The following is a 17,669-nucleotide window of genomic DNA, read 5'->3' on the forward strand; positions in this document are numbered from 1 at the left end:
ATCCGGAGGGGGGAGCGTTCACCCGGCTCCACGCTCCCTTTGTCTACTCGCAGAGCGAAAGCATGCCCTTTTTTTCTCGTTGGACGATCGTCTTTGGCACTGCCTTCTGCAAGTTACTCATCAATAGAAGACCTCTTATCCCAAGACTGAAGAGGCCTCTTTCTCTGGTCGCGTCCCTGCGTCCCCCCTGGGGGCCACCGTGGACGCGTCCCACCTCCCCTCGGCCTCGGAGGTGGTTTGGCTGCCCCCTCCCCCTCCCCAGTGTCGCGAGTTGGCGCTGCCGCCACCCCCTGCTCCGCGCTCTCGGCCCCTCGGCCGGGCGGTTCCGAGCGCTGCCGGCGCCCCCTCCTCGCCTCCCTCCGGTTCGCCCTTCTCGCAGGACTGCCACCCCCGCTTCACCCCAGCCCCCTTCTCTCCCCGCGAGCCCCGCGGCCGCAGCAGCAGCAGCAGCAGGAGGAGGAGCCGGAGCCGGCGGCGGCGGTGGCCGGGGAGCCCATGGCGTACAGTCAGGGAGGTGGCAAGAAGAAAGTCTGCTACTACTACGATGGTGAGAGGCCGGCCGGCCGGCCGGGGCGGGCGGGGCTGGGGCGCCGGGCCGGGGCCGCCCGGCTCCGCGGCCGCCGTCGCGAGTGGGCGCCGGTGTGAGGGGTGGGGAGGAGGAGGGACCGCCGCTCGGCCGCATCTTAACCCGTTCCCGACCCGGCGCCGGCCGCGGGAGACCGTCCACGGCCCTCAGAGGCTGCGGGGGTGCCGGTGGACGCCCCCCTCCTCCGTCCTGCCCTCTCCCTCCGGCCGCGCGGTCCGCCGCCCCGAAGTGGCCGCCGCTGGGACGATGCTGGCTATCCCCGGTTCGCGGGAGCGGCCAACGGGACGGCTCTCTCTGGCTCCTCTCCCGCCCGCCGCTCGTGGGAGCGGAGGTTTGGGGGTGCCCTGCTCCGGCCTCCTGCACCCGACCCCTCCCCCGGGTCAAAATCCCTACCCCGGCCGATACTGCACACAAAGCCCCGCGGCCTCGAGAGCTCCGCCCTGCAGCCCCCTCCCTCCCCTATCCCTGCCTGCTCCCCTTCCCTCCCCTCCGTCTCCGGCTGGACCGAACGTCTTCTCCTTTCTCCGCCTCCAGCCCCATCCCGGACCCCTGAACCCCTGGACCCGGGTCGGGACTGGAGAGCAGTTCCTTAGGGTGGGGGCCCCCTCCTGCTTCGGGCACCCTCACACCGCTGTTTTGTGTGGGCTCCATCCCTCTCCTTTGTTCGCCGGGTTCTTTGAGCGCCACTTTCTCAGGATTCAAATGAGAAGGCTGCACTTCCTCAATAAAAATTAGGGTTTTCGAGTTTGAGGTAGTCGGTCTACGCGGGAAATACGACGGCGGTAGGGAAACGTGGAGGTGTTGCTGCTTGTGTTGTAGCTCCGGAGCCTCGATGGGTCCAGGCTTGCCTCAGTGAGAGGTGGTTACCACCCACTTCTTTGTTGCTCTTTGTTCGATCAGGAAATACACCCTGCTCTGGAGGTTTAGGAGAGCATTGGCACCTTGCTTGTGAAAGCTGTTTCTGGGTGGTGGGAGTCCTGGTGTAGGAAAACTTTGAGGAGTGGTGCAGAAGTACTAAATAATCAGGTAAGCTGGAGCTCACGGTCCCAGATAATTGAATTTGAGGGGTTCTTCTAATTTGGAGTTTGGGCAGTAACTTGGAATCTCTGAATCCTGTTTCCTGCGCCAGTCTAAATTATGCTAAATGGCATAGTAACCTGTTTTACAGATTTCACAAATAAATAGTGAATAGTAAATAGTTGGTAAGTAGTTCCTAATAGGTTCCTTTCCAAAAAAGGAATTCTAAAATTTAACGAAGCTGGGCTCAAATGACCTGAAGTCTGATCATATGATTTGAATGGAGCACTGTAAATTTTGGAAGCTGTTTCCTACATTCAGTGTACTATAAATCACAAAATCTTGGAAAAGTAGAAAGACCTTAGAGGATTAGGTCAGAATAAATCTGACTTTAATTTGAAAATGGCCATCCCATCTCTCTTCGGTTAGCAAAGATGAATCTTTTAATGCTTGTTTATATAAAATAACCACCTGTGCCGTTTGTGGAAAAACCTAAAATCTTGCAAAACAAATTTAAGTTGTCTGGTATTAAGTAGCTAGTACTAGATAGTAACAGCTATGTTTAAAGAACACGATTTGAGAGGACCGTGTACATGTGTAGTACAGATTGATTTGAAATTACGCCGTCGTGGAGGGTGGAGATGGGAGTCCCTTTTTAATTTTAACATCAGTTATTAAAGTTTCTTAAAGTTCATTCTTGAACAATTCATGCATATTTTAGGTCACTGGTGAAACTCATGCCTTGCATTCCCTGATCAAATTGAAAAGTAAACCATGTGTGTAAGTTACTTTTTAAAACTAGCACTTTCTAAGGTTTAGGGATTTGTTCTTGTCAGGGCTTGGGGAAAGGACGCTGGTTTAAAAAAGTTGTGGCGTCCGACGGCTCTTCCTGCAGCTCTTGGTGGCTGTTGATAGTGATGGGCTCTCATGGAGTAGCTGCTTGTACCTCCTTGTCACAGGCTGGAACTGTAGAACCGGGGAGGACACTTAAGTAGCAGTTTTGTGAACAGCTGTTTGTTCCTGGGCTCGTTTATGCTGAGCCTTTGTTGGGGGAATGAGAGCAAACACTGGTCCCAAGGGCAGGATGCAGGCTTGATAGGTCAAGTGGAAACACTTAAGTCTCGTGATGGTGATTTAATCAATACTTTTTAGTGGGCCATTCAGCTGCTTCACCTGATGGCCACCACCAGGTGTGTAACTGACTGTGGGGAAATCTCTGCTTAGGTTGTCTTTTGTCCATGGCTCTTCCTTGACTCATTTTTAGAATGGAATTGTAGTTGCTTCCGTTTGGAATATTCTTTGGGTCTTTGTGGGGAGCCTAATAAAATATTCTGCAGAGATTATCAAATTGGATAGGTATCATTATGCTAATTGTTAGACTGTGATAGTATGCTAAACTCTGCACAGTTAATTCCAAAAGCTTTTTTTTAATTGTGAGGAAAGAGGATGCAGGTAAAGTGGCTTCTGCACCAAAGAATTCTGACTCAAAGGTATACAACAGGGTCTGGATTGGGAGTGGGTAGTGTCAGTAGTGATATGATAGGGCCTGAATAATCTGCCGGCCTAAATTAACTGGTTTTAACTTGTTGGTAGAGGAAGTAGAAGGAAGAAAAAGTTAGGGAAGGAGTGAAGTAGCAAATTTGTACCCATAGGAATCCTATCTTTAGGCTTACTGAGACCCTTAGGCACACTCTTGGCAACAGAGAGAATGTCTAGCACATGTGAAAGGGACTTCTCTTTTTCTTTTTTTTCCCCAAGATTGGCACCTGAGCTAACATGTATTGCCAATCTTTCTCCTCTTCTCCCCAAAGCCCCCCAGTATGTAGTTGTGTATTCTAGTTGTGATGAAAGGAACTTCTAAAGACATAGGAGGGGCCAGCCCAGGATTTTCTGGTTCCGATCGTGGTTGCAGACTTACACACCTGTTGTCAAGCCATGCTGTGGCAGGTGTCCCATGTATAACGTAGAGAAAGATGGGCACGGATGTTAGCTCAGGGCCAGTCTTCCTCAGCAAAAAGAGGATTGGCAGCAGATGTTAGCTCAAGGCTAATCTTCCTCAAGAAAGAAAAATAAAAAAATAAAGACGTGTTTTTCTCTGTACGCTTTACAGTCTTGAGTATTATACCCTTTAGATCTCTGGAATCCTGATTCCAAGTGAACCTTCAAGCACTGATGAATGAGGTATCCTTAAACCTTTGAGGAAAAGTAAGAGAAGTTCATTATTTCTCTTATTGTCGCTATTGACTCATGCCTCCCAAGTTTCTAAAAACATGTTTCTAAATTTTGGTCATCTTGTCTGTACCTCAAGATTATCAATAACCTGTAAAATGATCTAGTCACTGAGATCCCTTCTGGCTTTAAAATAATGTGATTTATGTGCTTAAATGTAATTAGCAAACCAAGTTGTGTTAGACTCTGATTACAGTGCGGTCATGCACCGCTCTACCATAGACTGCATACACAACGGTGGTCCCTTCAGATTAGTACATACAGCCGAGGTGTGTAGTAGGCTGTACCATCTAGGTTTGTGTAAATACACTCGATGATGTTTGCACAATGACAAAATTGCATGAAGAAGCATTTTTCAGAACATGTCCCTGTTGTTAAGCAGTGCATGGCTGTAGTCCCATTTTTACTGCTTTATCTAGAAATGTTTACCATACTTTCTTTTGTATTAAGCTTGGGGCCAATCACATTTAGTGCCAGTTTCACTGTGTATACGATATAATAGGGTTGTATATAGATAGATAGATAGATACATAGGTGTAATTTATATAATCATGCACATATTGCTCTGTGCTCTATTTTTTCCTCCTCTGATAGAGTGCATCAAAATGTTTGGAGACAAGTGGTTCAGAGAAAAGCACTCAACACTCTACAAAGTATAAAAGTTACCAAGATGGTACCTCCCAGTGTACTCCTATTTGACTCTAGCAGATTATAGGAATTCTACTTGGCAGCAGCCAGCTATTGACAGATGTTCTTAGACTTTTATTGATAACAGTGGTGCTGGTCCTTTTTTTTTTTTTTTTTTTTTTTTTGGTGAGAAAGATTGGCCTTGGGCTAACATCTGTTGCCAATCTTCCTCTTTCTGCTTGAGGAAGATTGTCCCAGTCTAATGTCTGTGCCAGTCTTCCTCTGTTTTGTATTTGGGACACCACCACAGCATGGCTTGATGAGCGGTGTGTAGGTCCATGCCTGGGATCCAAACCTATGAACCCTGGGCCACCAAAGCGGAGTTTGCAGCCTTAACCACTACACCACTGGGCTGGCCCCGTATAAATCTTATTATCCATGAAATAGGAAATCATTTCTTTGGAGGTAAATCAGATTGCTGAATGAATTACGGGAGCAGTTCATAAATACCAATGGTCTTAATTGCACATTATTTGAACATAGTAGAACATAACTCCTAAATAAGACTGAGATTTTCCTGTACTTGGATCGTCTTCTCCCAGATACTCCTTACCACTCACTTCCTTCAAATTTTGCCTTATCAGAGAGGCTTTCCCCTATTACCTTAGTCCCCGTCACTGCTTTTCTCCCTATCACTTGTACCGCCTAACTTTTGTCTCTCCCCACTAGAATATAAGCTCCATTAGGATATAGAATCTGTTTTGCTTATGTCTATACCTCTACCATCTAAATAAAAAAATTTAAAAGTTTTTTTGAATTATTGATGAATAAATGATTAATACCTTATATTTTTATCGATTACTTTCATATAATATTCTCTCTTTTTTTTTAATTGGCACCTGAGCTGACATCTGTTGCCAACCTTCTTTTTTTTTTACTTTCTTCTTCTCCCTAAACCCCCCCAGTACGTAGCTGTATATATTAGTTGTAGGTCCTTCTGTCTCTGCTATGTGGGATGCCACCTCAGTGTGGCTTGATGAGCGGTGCCATCTCTATGCCCAGGATCTGAACCAGCGAACCCTGGGCTGCCGAAGCAGAGCGCGTGAACTTAACCACTCAGCCATGGAGCCAGCCTGTCTCTATTTCTTAAAATTGCGCTGAGTTACAGACAAGTAGGAAGAGTGGCATTTTGTCTGTTTTACAATGAAAATACATTTATATCTCTGTTTGACTCAGTCCACCACTTATCCTTTTCCACGGTGACTAGTTTTAATGTCCAAGGAGAGGTCAACACCTGGTACTTAGATTTTTTTCCCCCTTGGTGACACAAGAGTGGAACTATTTCTCCACTGCTACAAAAAAAGTATTAGTAATTATTTCTTTCCCTTAACAAAAGCTTTAAATGCTTCTGTTGACAAATCCCTAAAGGAAACAGTTGGAATTGGGGAGGGAGGCAATAATCTCTTAGGGAATGATAATAGCAATGAAACATGAATGAGGTCAGATTTAAAAGTTCAAGTGGAAGGATGTTTGTACTAGTTAATAAGTCTTATTTCCGTCCATTTCAATAGCAGACGGCTTATACTTATTCGTGAAGTCAACTTTGGGTTCAGAAGTATCAAATGGGGTTAGAGTCCCTACTGTGTGCCAGGTAGACGAGAGATTAAAGTCTCAAGAACGAAATAAAAATCTATTAAATAGTAAGAGAGGAGACCTTTGTAGAGTAATCAGACAAGGGAAGGCCTGAAGGAAGAGAATGGGCCAAACTGAAAAGAGTTTTCTTACATAAGAAATTGCAGACTGCAGAGGCCAAGTAGTTAGAAAGAACCTGCTGCACTTAACAGAAAGGAAGCCAAGAGGAAGACATGAGGGAACCATGGGGTGCCAGGCTGGGTAGTAAAGGGCCAGACCACACAAGACTTTGTGTTAAGAGATTTGGACTTTATCTAGGGAGTGGAAAGCCACTGAAGGTTTTTAAGTAGAGACAACTCTTGGAAATGGAGAAAGGATGGTAAAGAGTGGTAGAATATAAGACAGAAAGCAAGAATCAATTGTATATTGATCTACATAAAATGTAATGGTTGCAACTGATAGAAATGGACACATTTAAGAGGAGTTTTGGGAGTCAAACCAGTAGAACTTGTTGATGGATTGGAAATGGAGTTGGGGCTGGATGATGATGGTACAGAGTAAAGGATGACTCCTAAATTTCTGGATTGCGCAGTCAGGGGGCTCAATCCTGAGAGAAGAGGACTTAGGGCAGCACTCTTGTTCACTGACTTACCGAAGCACCTACACCTGCCTGGCACGTGGTGGGCTCTTGATGTGTTGAATGAATGAACTTGGGAAACCCTTGATATTCAGAGGTTGGTGGAGGAGTGACTGTGGGGTAGGAGTAACACCCAGGGAAGTGTATTATGGAAGCTGAGACTTGGAATGTTTCAAGGAAGAGGAGTGGCCAGTGTGTTAAAGCTGCTGGGTGGACTAAGTCGTCTGTGGAAGCTAGAAATAGTACAGTAGCTTTTTTTGTTTTTCCCTTTGTTTCCATTTTTATATATATATTCATATAAAATCTGAGGCCTTGTTGATAAAAAAGTAAGTTACTCTGATGAATTAGATAGTTTCTTTTGTTAATTTTCTTTAAATTAAAAAAGCCATAAACCTTTATTAAAAATTTGTGTTCCGTATTATGTCTGTTTCTTGTCAAGTTTGCCCTATCATTTCTTTCTAGTGACTGTAAGTGCCATTGCTCTCCCAGTAGCTACTATTTAAGATTGGCTGAGTTGCCCTACCTGAGTTTGAATCTGACCTGTACTTGCTAGCTGTGACTTTGGCAGTATTACCTGACTTCTGCATCTCACCCTTCTTCACTATTATAAAATAGGAACAATATTAACAATACCTACATCATAGGATTATTGAGAAGATTAACGTATAACAATGTGAAGTGCTTAGAATCATACCTCTGAAAAAATTAGGAAAGAGGTGTCAAGATGGTGGCATAGGCAGACTTTGAACTCACCTCCTCCCACAGACACAACAAATTTACAGCTACTCTGGGAACAGTTACACCTGGGAGAGAACTGAAAACTGGATAAAAAGAACCCCTGCAACAAGGGACAGTTTTGACTGAGGTGGAGGAGGCAGAAATTCCTTTCTGGAGAGAAAAAAAGCCACCTCCATGAACCACGGTGCTGTGTGGCCAGCTGGGAGCAATCATAAGGTATGCAGCCTTCCCTAGAGGAATAGGGGGTTTGAGCAGAGGAACGTTACTGCTATAAGCATCGTTTGGACACAGCACAGTTGAGACAAGTGTCATAATATCTGGCTTTGCTGGCTGTTAACTGCAATGGGGAATACCCAAAGAAAAGCTATTGGACTTAAGGGGTAAAAAAGCTGGCTCTTAAAGGGCCCATGGACAAATTCACCCATTTTAGAAAGCAACCTGAAATCACCAGAAAGAAAAGTACACAGTCCTTTGGTGAAAAGAGACTCACCTGATAGGTTCTGGGTGTCTCTCCGTGAGAGGTGAGACTTTTCCAGGGACTGAGAGATTGGCAGCAGCCATTATTGTGACCTGGTACAGGCCTGCTGATACAGATGCTGGCAGATGCAATTGGAGTTCTTCTGCTGGTCTGTTAACCCAGGGGTCTGCCACACCTACTAGAGCACTGATTTAATCCAGCTCAGCTAGGGCAGGCAGATGCCCTAGGGACTGGCCCCACCCAACAGCAAGCCCTCAGGCAACTTCTTCACCCTGGTGGACTGGGTGCCTGGATCCTCTGCAGGCAGGTGAGTGGATCTGCCTCTGCAGAGCAGGGCATGCATCAGGAGTGGGTACAGGGTTGCTGGATTGTGTGGGGGCCTCTGCAGGGGGCAACTGGGTACGCTCCAGGGCATCAGGACATGTGCATGGGCCAGGACTGTGTTGATGGTGTATGTGGACCTGTGGGCCGTGGGGTTTATCAGTGGCAGAAGGACCTGTGCTTCTCAAACAGCCACGTAGGGGATCAGCCCCGCCTTCCAAAGCCTGAAACAATTGGGTGCTCCCCTGCCTGGGGCTAGCCCTACTCAGTTGCAATCCAGAGAGCTGACAACAATGGTGCAGGCCAGAGGCTCACAGGAATTGTAAGCACCTGAGCGTAGCAACCAGCCATGCTGGGGGTGTACTCACTTAACAGAAAAACTTCAACAGAAATGTTCTATTAGACCTTGCAGCCAACTGTGCTGGGGCTCCCCAAACTCAATAAAGTGACTGAAGGGTCCATAGCAGCCACATGCTGCTGAGCATTACAACCAGCCTGCCAGTGGGACAGCCTAGACTCCCTGACCACCTGCAATAAGTACACAAATAATTATGAGAAAGGAACCCAAACATAATACTAAAGAAAGCCGTCAAGTTGCAAGGGAAGAGAGCAGGAGAAGAAGAAAGGAACAGAGAAGAACTACTAAAGCATCCAGAAAAAAAGTAACAAAATGGCAATAAGTACGTATTTACCAGTAGCTTCTTTAAATGTCATGGACTAAATGCTCCAATCAAAAGGCATAGGGTGGCCAATTGGATTAAAAAATAAATAAACAACTGTATATATACTGCATACATGAGACACACTTTAGACCTAAAGACACTCACAAACTGAAGGTGACGGGATGGAAAAAGATCATGCAAATGGCAAAGAAAAGAAAGCTATGGTAGCAGTACTTATATCAGACAAAACAGACTTTAAAACAAAAACTGTAAAAAGAGACAAAGAGGCACTTCATAATGACAAAAGGAACAATCCAACAAGAGGATATAACACTTGTAAATATCTGTGCACCCAACATAGGAGCACCTAAATATATAAAGCAATTATTAACAGACATAAAAGGAAAAATAGACAGTAACACAATAATAATAGGGGACTTTAACACTCCACTTAGACCAATGGATAGATCACCCAAACAGAAGATAAGGAGACATTGGCCTCAAACAACACATAAGACTAGATGAACTTAGTAGATATATAAAGAACATTCCATCAAAAAACTGCAGATGTATGGAACATTCTCCAGGATTGATCACTTATTAGGCCACAAAACAAGTCTCAATACATTTAAGATAAGATCAAAATAATACCTGGCATCTTTTCTGACCACAAAGGTATGAAACTATAGATCAACTACAGGAAAAAAATCACAAAAGTCACAAATATGTGGAGATTAAACAAAATGTTACTGAACAATGATTGTGTCAATGAAGAAATTAAAGGAGAAATCAAAAAATACCTGGAGACAAATGAAAATGAAAATACAACATGCCAAAATCTGTAGCATACAGCAAAAGCAGTTCTAAGAGGAAGTTTATAGCAATTCAGCCCTACCTCAACAAACAAGAAAAATCCCAAATAAACAATCTAACAGTTTACCTAAAGGAACTGGAAAAAGAAGAGCAAACAAAGCCCCAAATCAGCAGACGGAAGGAAATAATAAAAATCAGAGCAGAAATAAATGAGACTAAAAAAACAATAGACAAAATCAATGAAACCAAGAGCTTGTTCTTTGAAAAGATAAACAAAATGGACAAACCTTTAGCTACACTCACCCAGAAAAAAAGAAGGCTCAAATAAATAAAACCATAAATGAAAAAGGAGAATTACAACGGACACCTCAGAAATACAAAAGACTTCTAAGAAAATACTTTGAAAATCTGTATACCAACAAATTGGGTAATGTAGAAGAAATGGATAAATTCGTAGAATCATAGAACTTTCCAAAACTGAATGAAAAAGAAATAGAGAATTTGAACAGACCACTCACAAGTAAGATCAACACAGTAATCTAAAACCTCCTCAAAAATAAAAGTCCAGGACCAGATGGCTTCCCTGTTGAATGCTACCAAACATTCAAAGAAGACTTAATACCTGTTCTTCTCAAACTCTTCCAAAAGAAGAAAATTACAGGCCAATTTCACTGATGAACATCAATGCAGAAATCCTCGACAAGATAACTAGCGAGTCGAATACAACAATACGTTAAAAAGATCATACACTGTGATCAAATGGGATTTATTCCAGGAATGCAGGGATGCTTGAACATCTACAAATCAATCAACATGATACAACACATTAGCAAAATGAAGAATTAAAATCACACAATCGTTTCAATAAATGCAGAGAAAGCATTTGACAAGACATAGATAGCATCCGTTTATCATAAAAACTCTGGATAAAATGGGTATTGAAGGAAAGTCCCTCAACATAATAAAGGCTGTGTATGACAAGCCTGCAGCTGATACCATTCTCAGTGAAGAAAAACTGAAAGCCATCCCACTAAAAGCAGGAACCAGACAAGGATGCCTGCTTTCACCACTAATTTAACATAGTATTGAAAGTCTTAGCCAGAGCAATCAGACAAGAAAAAGAAAGAAAAGGGATCCAAATTGGAAAGGAAGAAGTGAAACTGTCACTATTTGCAGATGACATGATTTTATATATAGAAAACCCCTAAATAAGCCACAAAAAAACTTTTAGAAATAATAAATGAATATAGTAAAGTGGCAGGTTACAAAATCAACACAGAAAAGTCAGTTGCATTACTATACACTAACAATGAAGTAGCAGAAAGAGAAATTAAGAATACAGTCCCATTTACAATTGCAAGAAGAATAATAAAATATCTAGGAGCAAACTTAACCAAGGAGGTGAAAGATCAGTACACTGAAAACGATAAAACATTGTTGAAAGCAATTGAAGAAGACACAGAGAAATGGAAAGATATTCCATGCTCTTGGATTGGAAGAATTAAGATAGTTAAAATGTCCATACTTCCTAAAGGAATCTATAGATTCAGTGCAGTCTTTATCAAAGATCCAACAACATTTTTTACAGAAATAGAACAAAGAATCCTAAAATTTATATGGAACGACAAAAGACCCTGAATAGCCAAAGGAATCCTGAGAAAAAGGAACAAAGCTGGAAGTATCACACCCTGATTTCAAAGTAGACTACAAAGCTATAGTCACCAAAACAGAATGATACTTGCACAGAAACACACACAAAGATCAATGGAACACAATTCAGAGCCCAGAAATAAACCCACACATCTCTGGACAGCTAATTTTCGACAAGGGAGCCAAGAACATACAATGGAGAAGGGAAAGTCTCTGCGGTAAATGGTATTGGGAAAACAGGACAGCCACATGCAAAAGAACGAAAGTAGACCATTATCTTACAGCATACACAAAAATTAACCCAGAATGGATAAAAGACTTGAATACAGGAAATGAGACTTCTAGAAGAAAACGTAAGCAGTACAGTCTTCGACGTTGGTCTTAGCAGCATATTTGCAAGTACCCTGTCTGACTGGGCAAGAGAAACAATAGAAAAAATGAACAAATGGGACTACATCAAACTAAGAAGCTTCTGCACAGGAAAGGAAACCATCAAGAAAATGAAAAGACAACCTAACAATGGGGAGAACATATTTGCGAACTTTATATCTGATAAAGGATTAATATCCAAAATATATAAAGAACTCGTACATCTCAACAACAAAAAAACTAACAACCCAATTAAAAAATGAGCAAAAGATCTGAACAGACATTTCTCCAAAGAAGATACACAGGTGGCCAACAAGCACATGAAAGGATGTTCAACATCATTAACTATCAGGATCATGCAAATCAAAACTACAGTGAGATATCACCTCATTCCCATCAGAATGGCAATAATTAACAAGACAGGAAATGACAAGTGTCAGATAGGATGTGGAGAGAAGAGAACCCTCATCCAGTGCTGGTGGGAGTGCACACTGTTGCAACCACTATGGAAAACAGTATGGAGATTCCTCAAAAAATTAAGAAAAGAACTATCATACAGTCCAGCAATGCCACCGCTGGGTATTTATCCAAAGAACATGGAAACACAAGTGCATAAAGATACATACACCCCTATGTTCATTGCAGCCTTATTCACAATAGCAAAGACTTGGAAGCAACCTAGGTGCCCATCAAGGGACGAATGGATAAAGATGTGGTATATATGCACAATGGAATGCTACTCAGCCGTAAGAAACGATGAAGTCTGGCCATTTGTGACAACATGGATGGACCTTGAGGGTATTATGCTAAGCAAAATAAGTCAGAGGGAGAAAGTCAAGTACCATATGATCTCACTCTTAAGTAGAAGATAGAAACAACAACAAACAATCACATAGAGACAGAGATTGGATTGCTGGTTACCAGAGACGGGGGCAGGGAGGAGGATGAAAGAGTGATTACGTACATGTGTCTGGTGAGGGATTGTAATTAGTCTTTGGGTGGTGAACATGATGTAATCTACACATGTATCAGAATATGATGTACACCTGAAATTTACATAATGTTATAAACCAGAGTTACTGCAGTAAAAAAAATTACCTGTAAAAATGCTGTTAAATAGAAAACTGAATGTCAGTAATTTTTATATAATCCTAAATTGTTTAAAAAAGTTATAAAAATTGCTGAAAATAAATTCTCAAAATGTAAATTATAAATGAGTAAAAAAAATCAGTGCCTCTTAGTAAGCACTCAGTAAATGTTAATTACTGTTTTCGTTGTCATTTTTTTTCAAACACATTTGTCAGAAATTGCAACTGGACTCTCCCTTCTGTAGATTATTGGAGTCATTCCCATTATTAGATTATTGGTGGCTTTCTGTTGGATTCTCAGTGTGTCCATAATGAGAGTATTTGATCTTAAGATATGGTAGATGTTAGAGTCATTTCATCTTGGTAATTTTTACACAGAGACGGATTCAAGTTATGTGAAAATTAGAGTTTCTTTATTCTTACCCTCTTGATCTCTTTTGATAGTGATGATAACTTAGAAATACCTTCCTTGCGTTAACTTGGCTGCAGGATGCTTTGTAACTCTAGTGGGTTTCCATATTTTAGAGTTCATTGCGATCAGGGTGCTTTCAAGGAACTGTACGTACTGCTACCTTATAGGGCAGAGCTTTATAGCAGATTCTTCCTTGGAAGATAGTTTGTTTCCTGTATTGACAGCCTCTGAATTAGGATAAGTGCAGAGGAATGTCACATGTCCCCATAGCCCTGCTTTGCTGCTTGTTTGTATGTTGTCTTAGCTCTGTTATTGGCACCTGCATTAAGAAAGGTGCCGTTTTCTTTAAATGACCGTGTATGAAAGAATTGTTTTCAGGAGAGAGCTTTTGTTGAAAATGAAAAGTCAAGTAAATTAGAGGTGTGATACAAACAAAATCAGGTAGTAGTAGTATTAGAAACAGGCTATAAAAGTGAGGTCCATTCTGGACTACTACCAAATAATATGGAAGAGAAAAATAAAAGGTTTTGAGTTCTCACTTTCCATTAAACCAACCAAAAAAGGTGTATATTTAGGCAAGATTTTGAAAGATTTTTCGATCCAGAAAGTAAATAAATGACATTCTTTATCCCTGGCTGTTATTATATTAACCCATGTTGAAATGTTTGACTTGAGGTCATTAAAGTCAGTGTGCCTATCCCAGCAAAATTTTGGAGTTGCTATTTAACGTCTAGAATTAGTGCTAAAAGTGATTTCTAATTTAATAAAGGTTGTTGTAAGAAGTGCCCATTACATTAGAAAAGTAGTATATATTTAACAGGCTTCCTTAACACTTTTTATTATAGAAACACTGGACCTTTACCTAGAAGTATTAATTTTATTGAAGTTTGCCAAAATCACAGATTTTCATCTACCATTATTGCTTTTAAGTAAATCTTATGCATACATTTTAAGACATTGCGGTATAAGATGTCATAAAAAGACTAGGAATTAAAACTTTTTAATCATGAAGAATGAGAAAAATACCCTTATCTTGAAAAGTGTCATAAACTATGTCATCAGAGCAAAAATTCGTTTAGGATTCAAGTGTCAGTTACCAGAATTTCTCTTAGAGACTGTAATGTGGATATAGAAGGATTTAGCCACCATGATAACCAACTGTAAAGGATTTCTGGGATGTCAATCATCCAAGAAATGATATTTGCTATAATATTTTTAAATCATACCAGTGAAACTCAGAGAATTTAACTTAAGCATTGAATTTGCCAGGGAATGCTAAAAGCAGGTATCTCTTTAAGGAACAAAAACTACATTTTTAAGTAAAGAGTATTTTATTTGGGCTAATACTAGATAAAAAAATTTTTGGCAAACTGAAAATCAGAAAAGCTTGCTTGCCTTCATCTGTAAATAAATATGATGTATTACTGGAGTCATTGGCATGTGAAAGGGTGCATAGTGTCTTGGTTTTCTTTTATCGTTTGAAAGTTGCAAAATCTAAAATCATTAAGATTTTAAGTCAATCTTACTTAGGGGGTAATTGCCTTCTAATGGTGAACATAAATTTAGATAGTTCATGAAGATTCTCTTGTCTGTATTGTTCAGTCTCTCTCTTTTCTGTTTTAGGTGATATTGGAAATTATTATTATGGACAGGGTCATCCCATGAAACCTCATAGAATCCGCATGACCCATAACTTGCTGCTAAATTATGGCTTATATAGAAAAATGGAAATATACGTGAGTATACCTTTTGGTAAATATTCACTGATTTTTTTTTTTTAATTATTACTTTGAAAGTCTGCTTATTACTTCCCTTGGAGTGCTTTTAGCAGATGAAAAGTCTTGAAGAAAACAGAAAGTCCTCTTATGTTTTATTCTTCAGAGAAAACTGAGAGCGTGGGAGCTGTAGCCTCTTTTCCCTTTTTCTACAACCATTTTTAGAACAGTTTCCCCTACCCTGGGTTTCACATTTCTGGAGACAACTCAGTTTAGCATACTCAATATTTTTGTTAGAATAATTGTTGACCTGTGTATGCTGCTGAAGAGTTGACCTGGGACTGTTACAAAAGAATTCTACAGAAAATTAATCCGACAAATATTTATTGGCGTATGGAACACTGTGTTAGTGGGCAAGCAAAGTACAAATAACACACAGTCATTCATCACTTAACGACAGGGCTACATTCTGAGAAATGCATCATTAGGCGATTTCATTGTTTTGCAAAAATCAGAGCGTACGTAGGCAAACCTAGATGCTGTAGACTACTACACACCTAGGCTATATGGTACTAATCTTAGGAGACCACCATTATATGTGGGGTCTGTTGTTGACTGTGACATTGTATGCAGTGTATGACTGTATGAGATAGAACAACTGCCTTAAATGTTTTTGAAGATAAAGATGGGAGTATATATAAATAGATACAACACACAACATTTCTTATATATTTGGGGAGAAAAGAAGGACTTGAAGCAGTTAACAATGTTGGGCAATGTATGTGAGTTATTTTCTTTCAGATACAGACATTTAGAGAAGAGGAGGAGTTGGATAAGACTCAGCAAGCCTTGTGGAAGAAGTATGTCATAAATGAAATTGTGCTGTTCAGAATAAGGATGATTAGGATAGGCGAGGGCACAGGAAGAGAGCTCATGAACAGAGACTTACAGTGGAGAATGAGTTTTCGTCCTGGAAGGTCGTCAATGAAATCACTGAGTATACAGCAGGTTTATCATGGAAAATGAGAGAAAGGGTTTATGAACATTGATTTGACTTTATAAAGGTTGACCTATTTCCACTTAAATAAAAGGAACGATTAATTCATAGTTGGTCTTAGACCTGTCTAATGCTTTTAAAGGAGTATGAATTAGCTTTGGAATTGATTACTGTTTCCTGAAACACGTGGATAAGTCTGGATTACCTGTGAGATTTATCTGTTTTGTTCTGGCAGACCTAGATCTTCTGAGAGGACTGCTATGAGAAATTGTAGACTTTGTATTTGAAAATTCTGATATAACCAGTTGTAATTCCGCAATTCTGACATTTGTTTTTCTTCACAGAGGCCCCATAAAGCCACTGCTGAAGAAATGACAAAATACCACAGTGATGAGTACATCAAATTTCTCCGTTCAATAAGACCAGATAACATGTCTGAGTATAGTAAGCAGATGCAGAGATGTACGTTTCTACTATTGCTAAGTAGAAATGAGTATTTTTAGAAGCTTATAATTAGAGTTATCCAAAGCCAGGTCTTTTTTCTGACCTAAAATATTATTTTAATTATTTATTGATTTGAAAAGTCAATGTAACAGCACTAAAGCTGCTTAAAAAGGGAACAACCTACCTGAAGCCTGTTGGTCTGCCAAAGTGCCAGAGTCCTTTGGATGTTCCTCTGCTCTTTGTTTTGGTCCCATGTTGTCTTTGGGATAATGGATATTGATAGGGAGACCTCACTCCCCTGCTTTAAAAAATCTTTAGACTTTGATTGGCCTTAGCCCAGTGTGTATACCTTGTCTTCTCTATGTGTGCTTTGGTTAATCTGGACTGTCATACATATGATCTCTGTTCCCTTTGCTGTGATATTCATGAGGCTTTTCATTCTCTTCTACATGGTGTTCTCTTTTATAGATAAAAAGTATATTATTATTAGAGATTGGTTTGCTTGGAGGTGGAATACAAAATGTCATCCTAAAATGATGGGAACAGTGTCTTTTAAAGCTCGATACTGGAGTTCATTCTCATCATTGTTTTCATTGGTGGGCTTCAGTGATGATTTTAAAGAGTTTCAATAATACTAAATTAAGTGTAGTTGCTAGATATCTCTTATATTCATAGGGCTTCACGTAGCTTTCTACCATGGATTATCTAATTTGATTTAATAAAATACTGTAACATAAACAAAATAGGTATTTTTTAGCCCTGTATTTTTAATAGAGATTCAGACTTAAATTAAGAAATGGATAGCCTAGGGCAAATGAATGAATTAGTGTTGATTTAAGACTTACATAATACTGAATTGTAATAAGATTATGATCATATCTGAGCAGTAAGAAACTAAATTTATTCATTATAGTGCTGATAAATGAAGAGTGTACAAAGCTATATAAAATAGTGACCATATTCTTGAAGAAGTTATAATTTGGAGAGACTGAGAATGGATTATATACGTCAGTGTCTCTTTCATTCTCTCTTTACTAAGGAACTAAATAGCTGTGGTGTCTCATATATCTGTATGTGTCGTTTCCTTGTGCCATAAGTACTCCTTCCTTCTCTACCTTTGCTATCATGAACCTGGTTAATTCTTGCCATCTTTCAGGATCGAGGTTAACCATGGGCATAGGCAACCAGCTGTTATATCTTCTTAGCACTCACTAAAATACATTTCAAGGTTAAAGACGTTCTGTGTACTTGAGA

At 40.6% G+C, this 17,669-nt stretch overlaps 1 protein-coding gene across 1 annotated transcript in view; it reads left to right on the forward strand.

Annotated features, from left to right (window-relative positions):
* Window positions 1-266: 266 nt before the first annotated feature.
* Window positions 267-17,669, forward strand: part of HDAC2 (histone deacetylase 2) — a 34,908-nt gene continuing 17,505 nt past the window's right edge. Inside the window, exons 1-3 of the mRNA XM_046677134.1 lie at window positions 267-547; window positions 14,883-14,995; window positions 16,316-16,433. Of these exons, the coding sequence (XP_046533090.1) occupies window positions 496-547; window positions 14,883-14,995; window positions 16,316-16,433 (283 nt within the window). The 5' untranslated portion in view covers window positions 267-495. The remainder of the gene's footprint in view (window positions 548-14,882; window positions 14,996-16,315; window positions 16,434-17,669) is intronic.

This window comes from Equus quagga, chromosome 11 (assembly GCF_021613505.1).
Source record: "Equus quagga isolate Etosha38 chromosome 11, UCLA_HA_Equagga_1.0, whole genome shotgun sequence".
Lineage (NCBI taxonomy): Eukaryota > Metazoa > Chordata > Mammalia > Perissodactyla > Equidae > Equus > Equus quagga.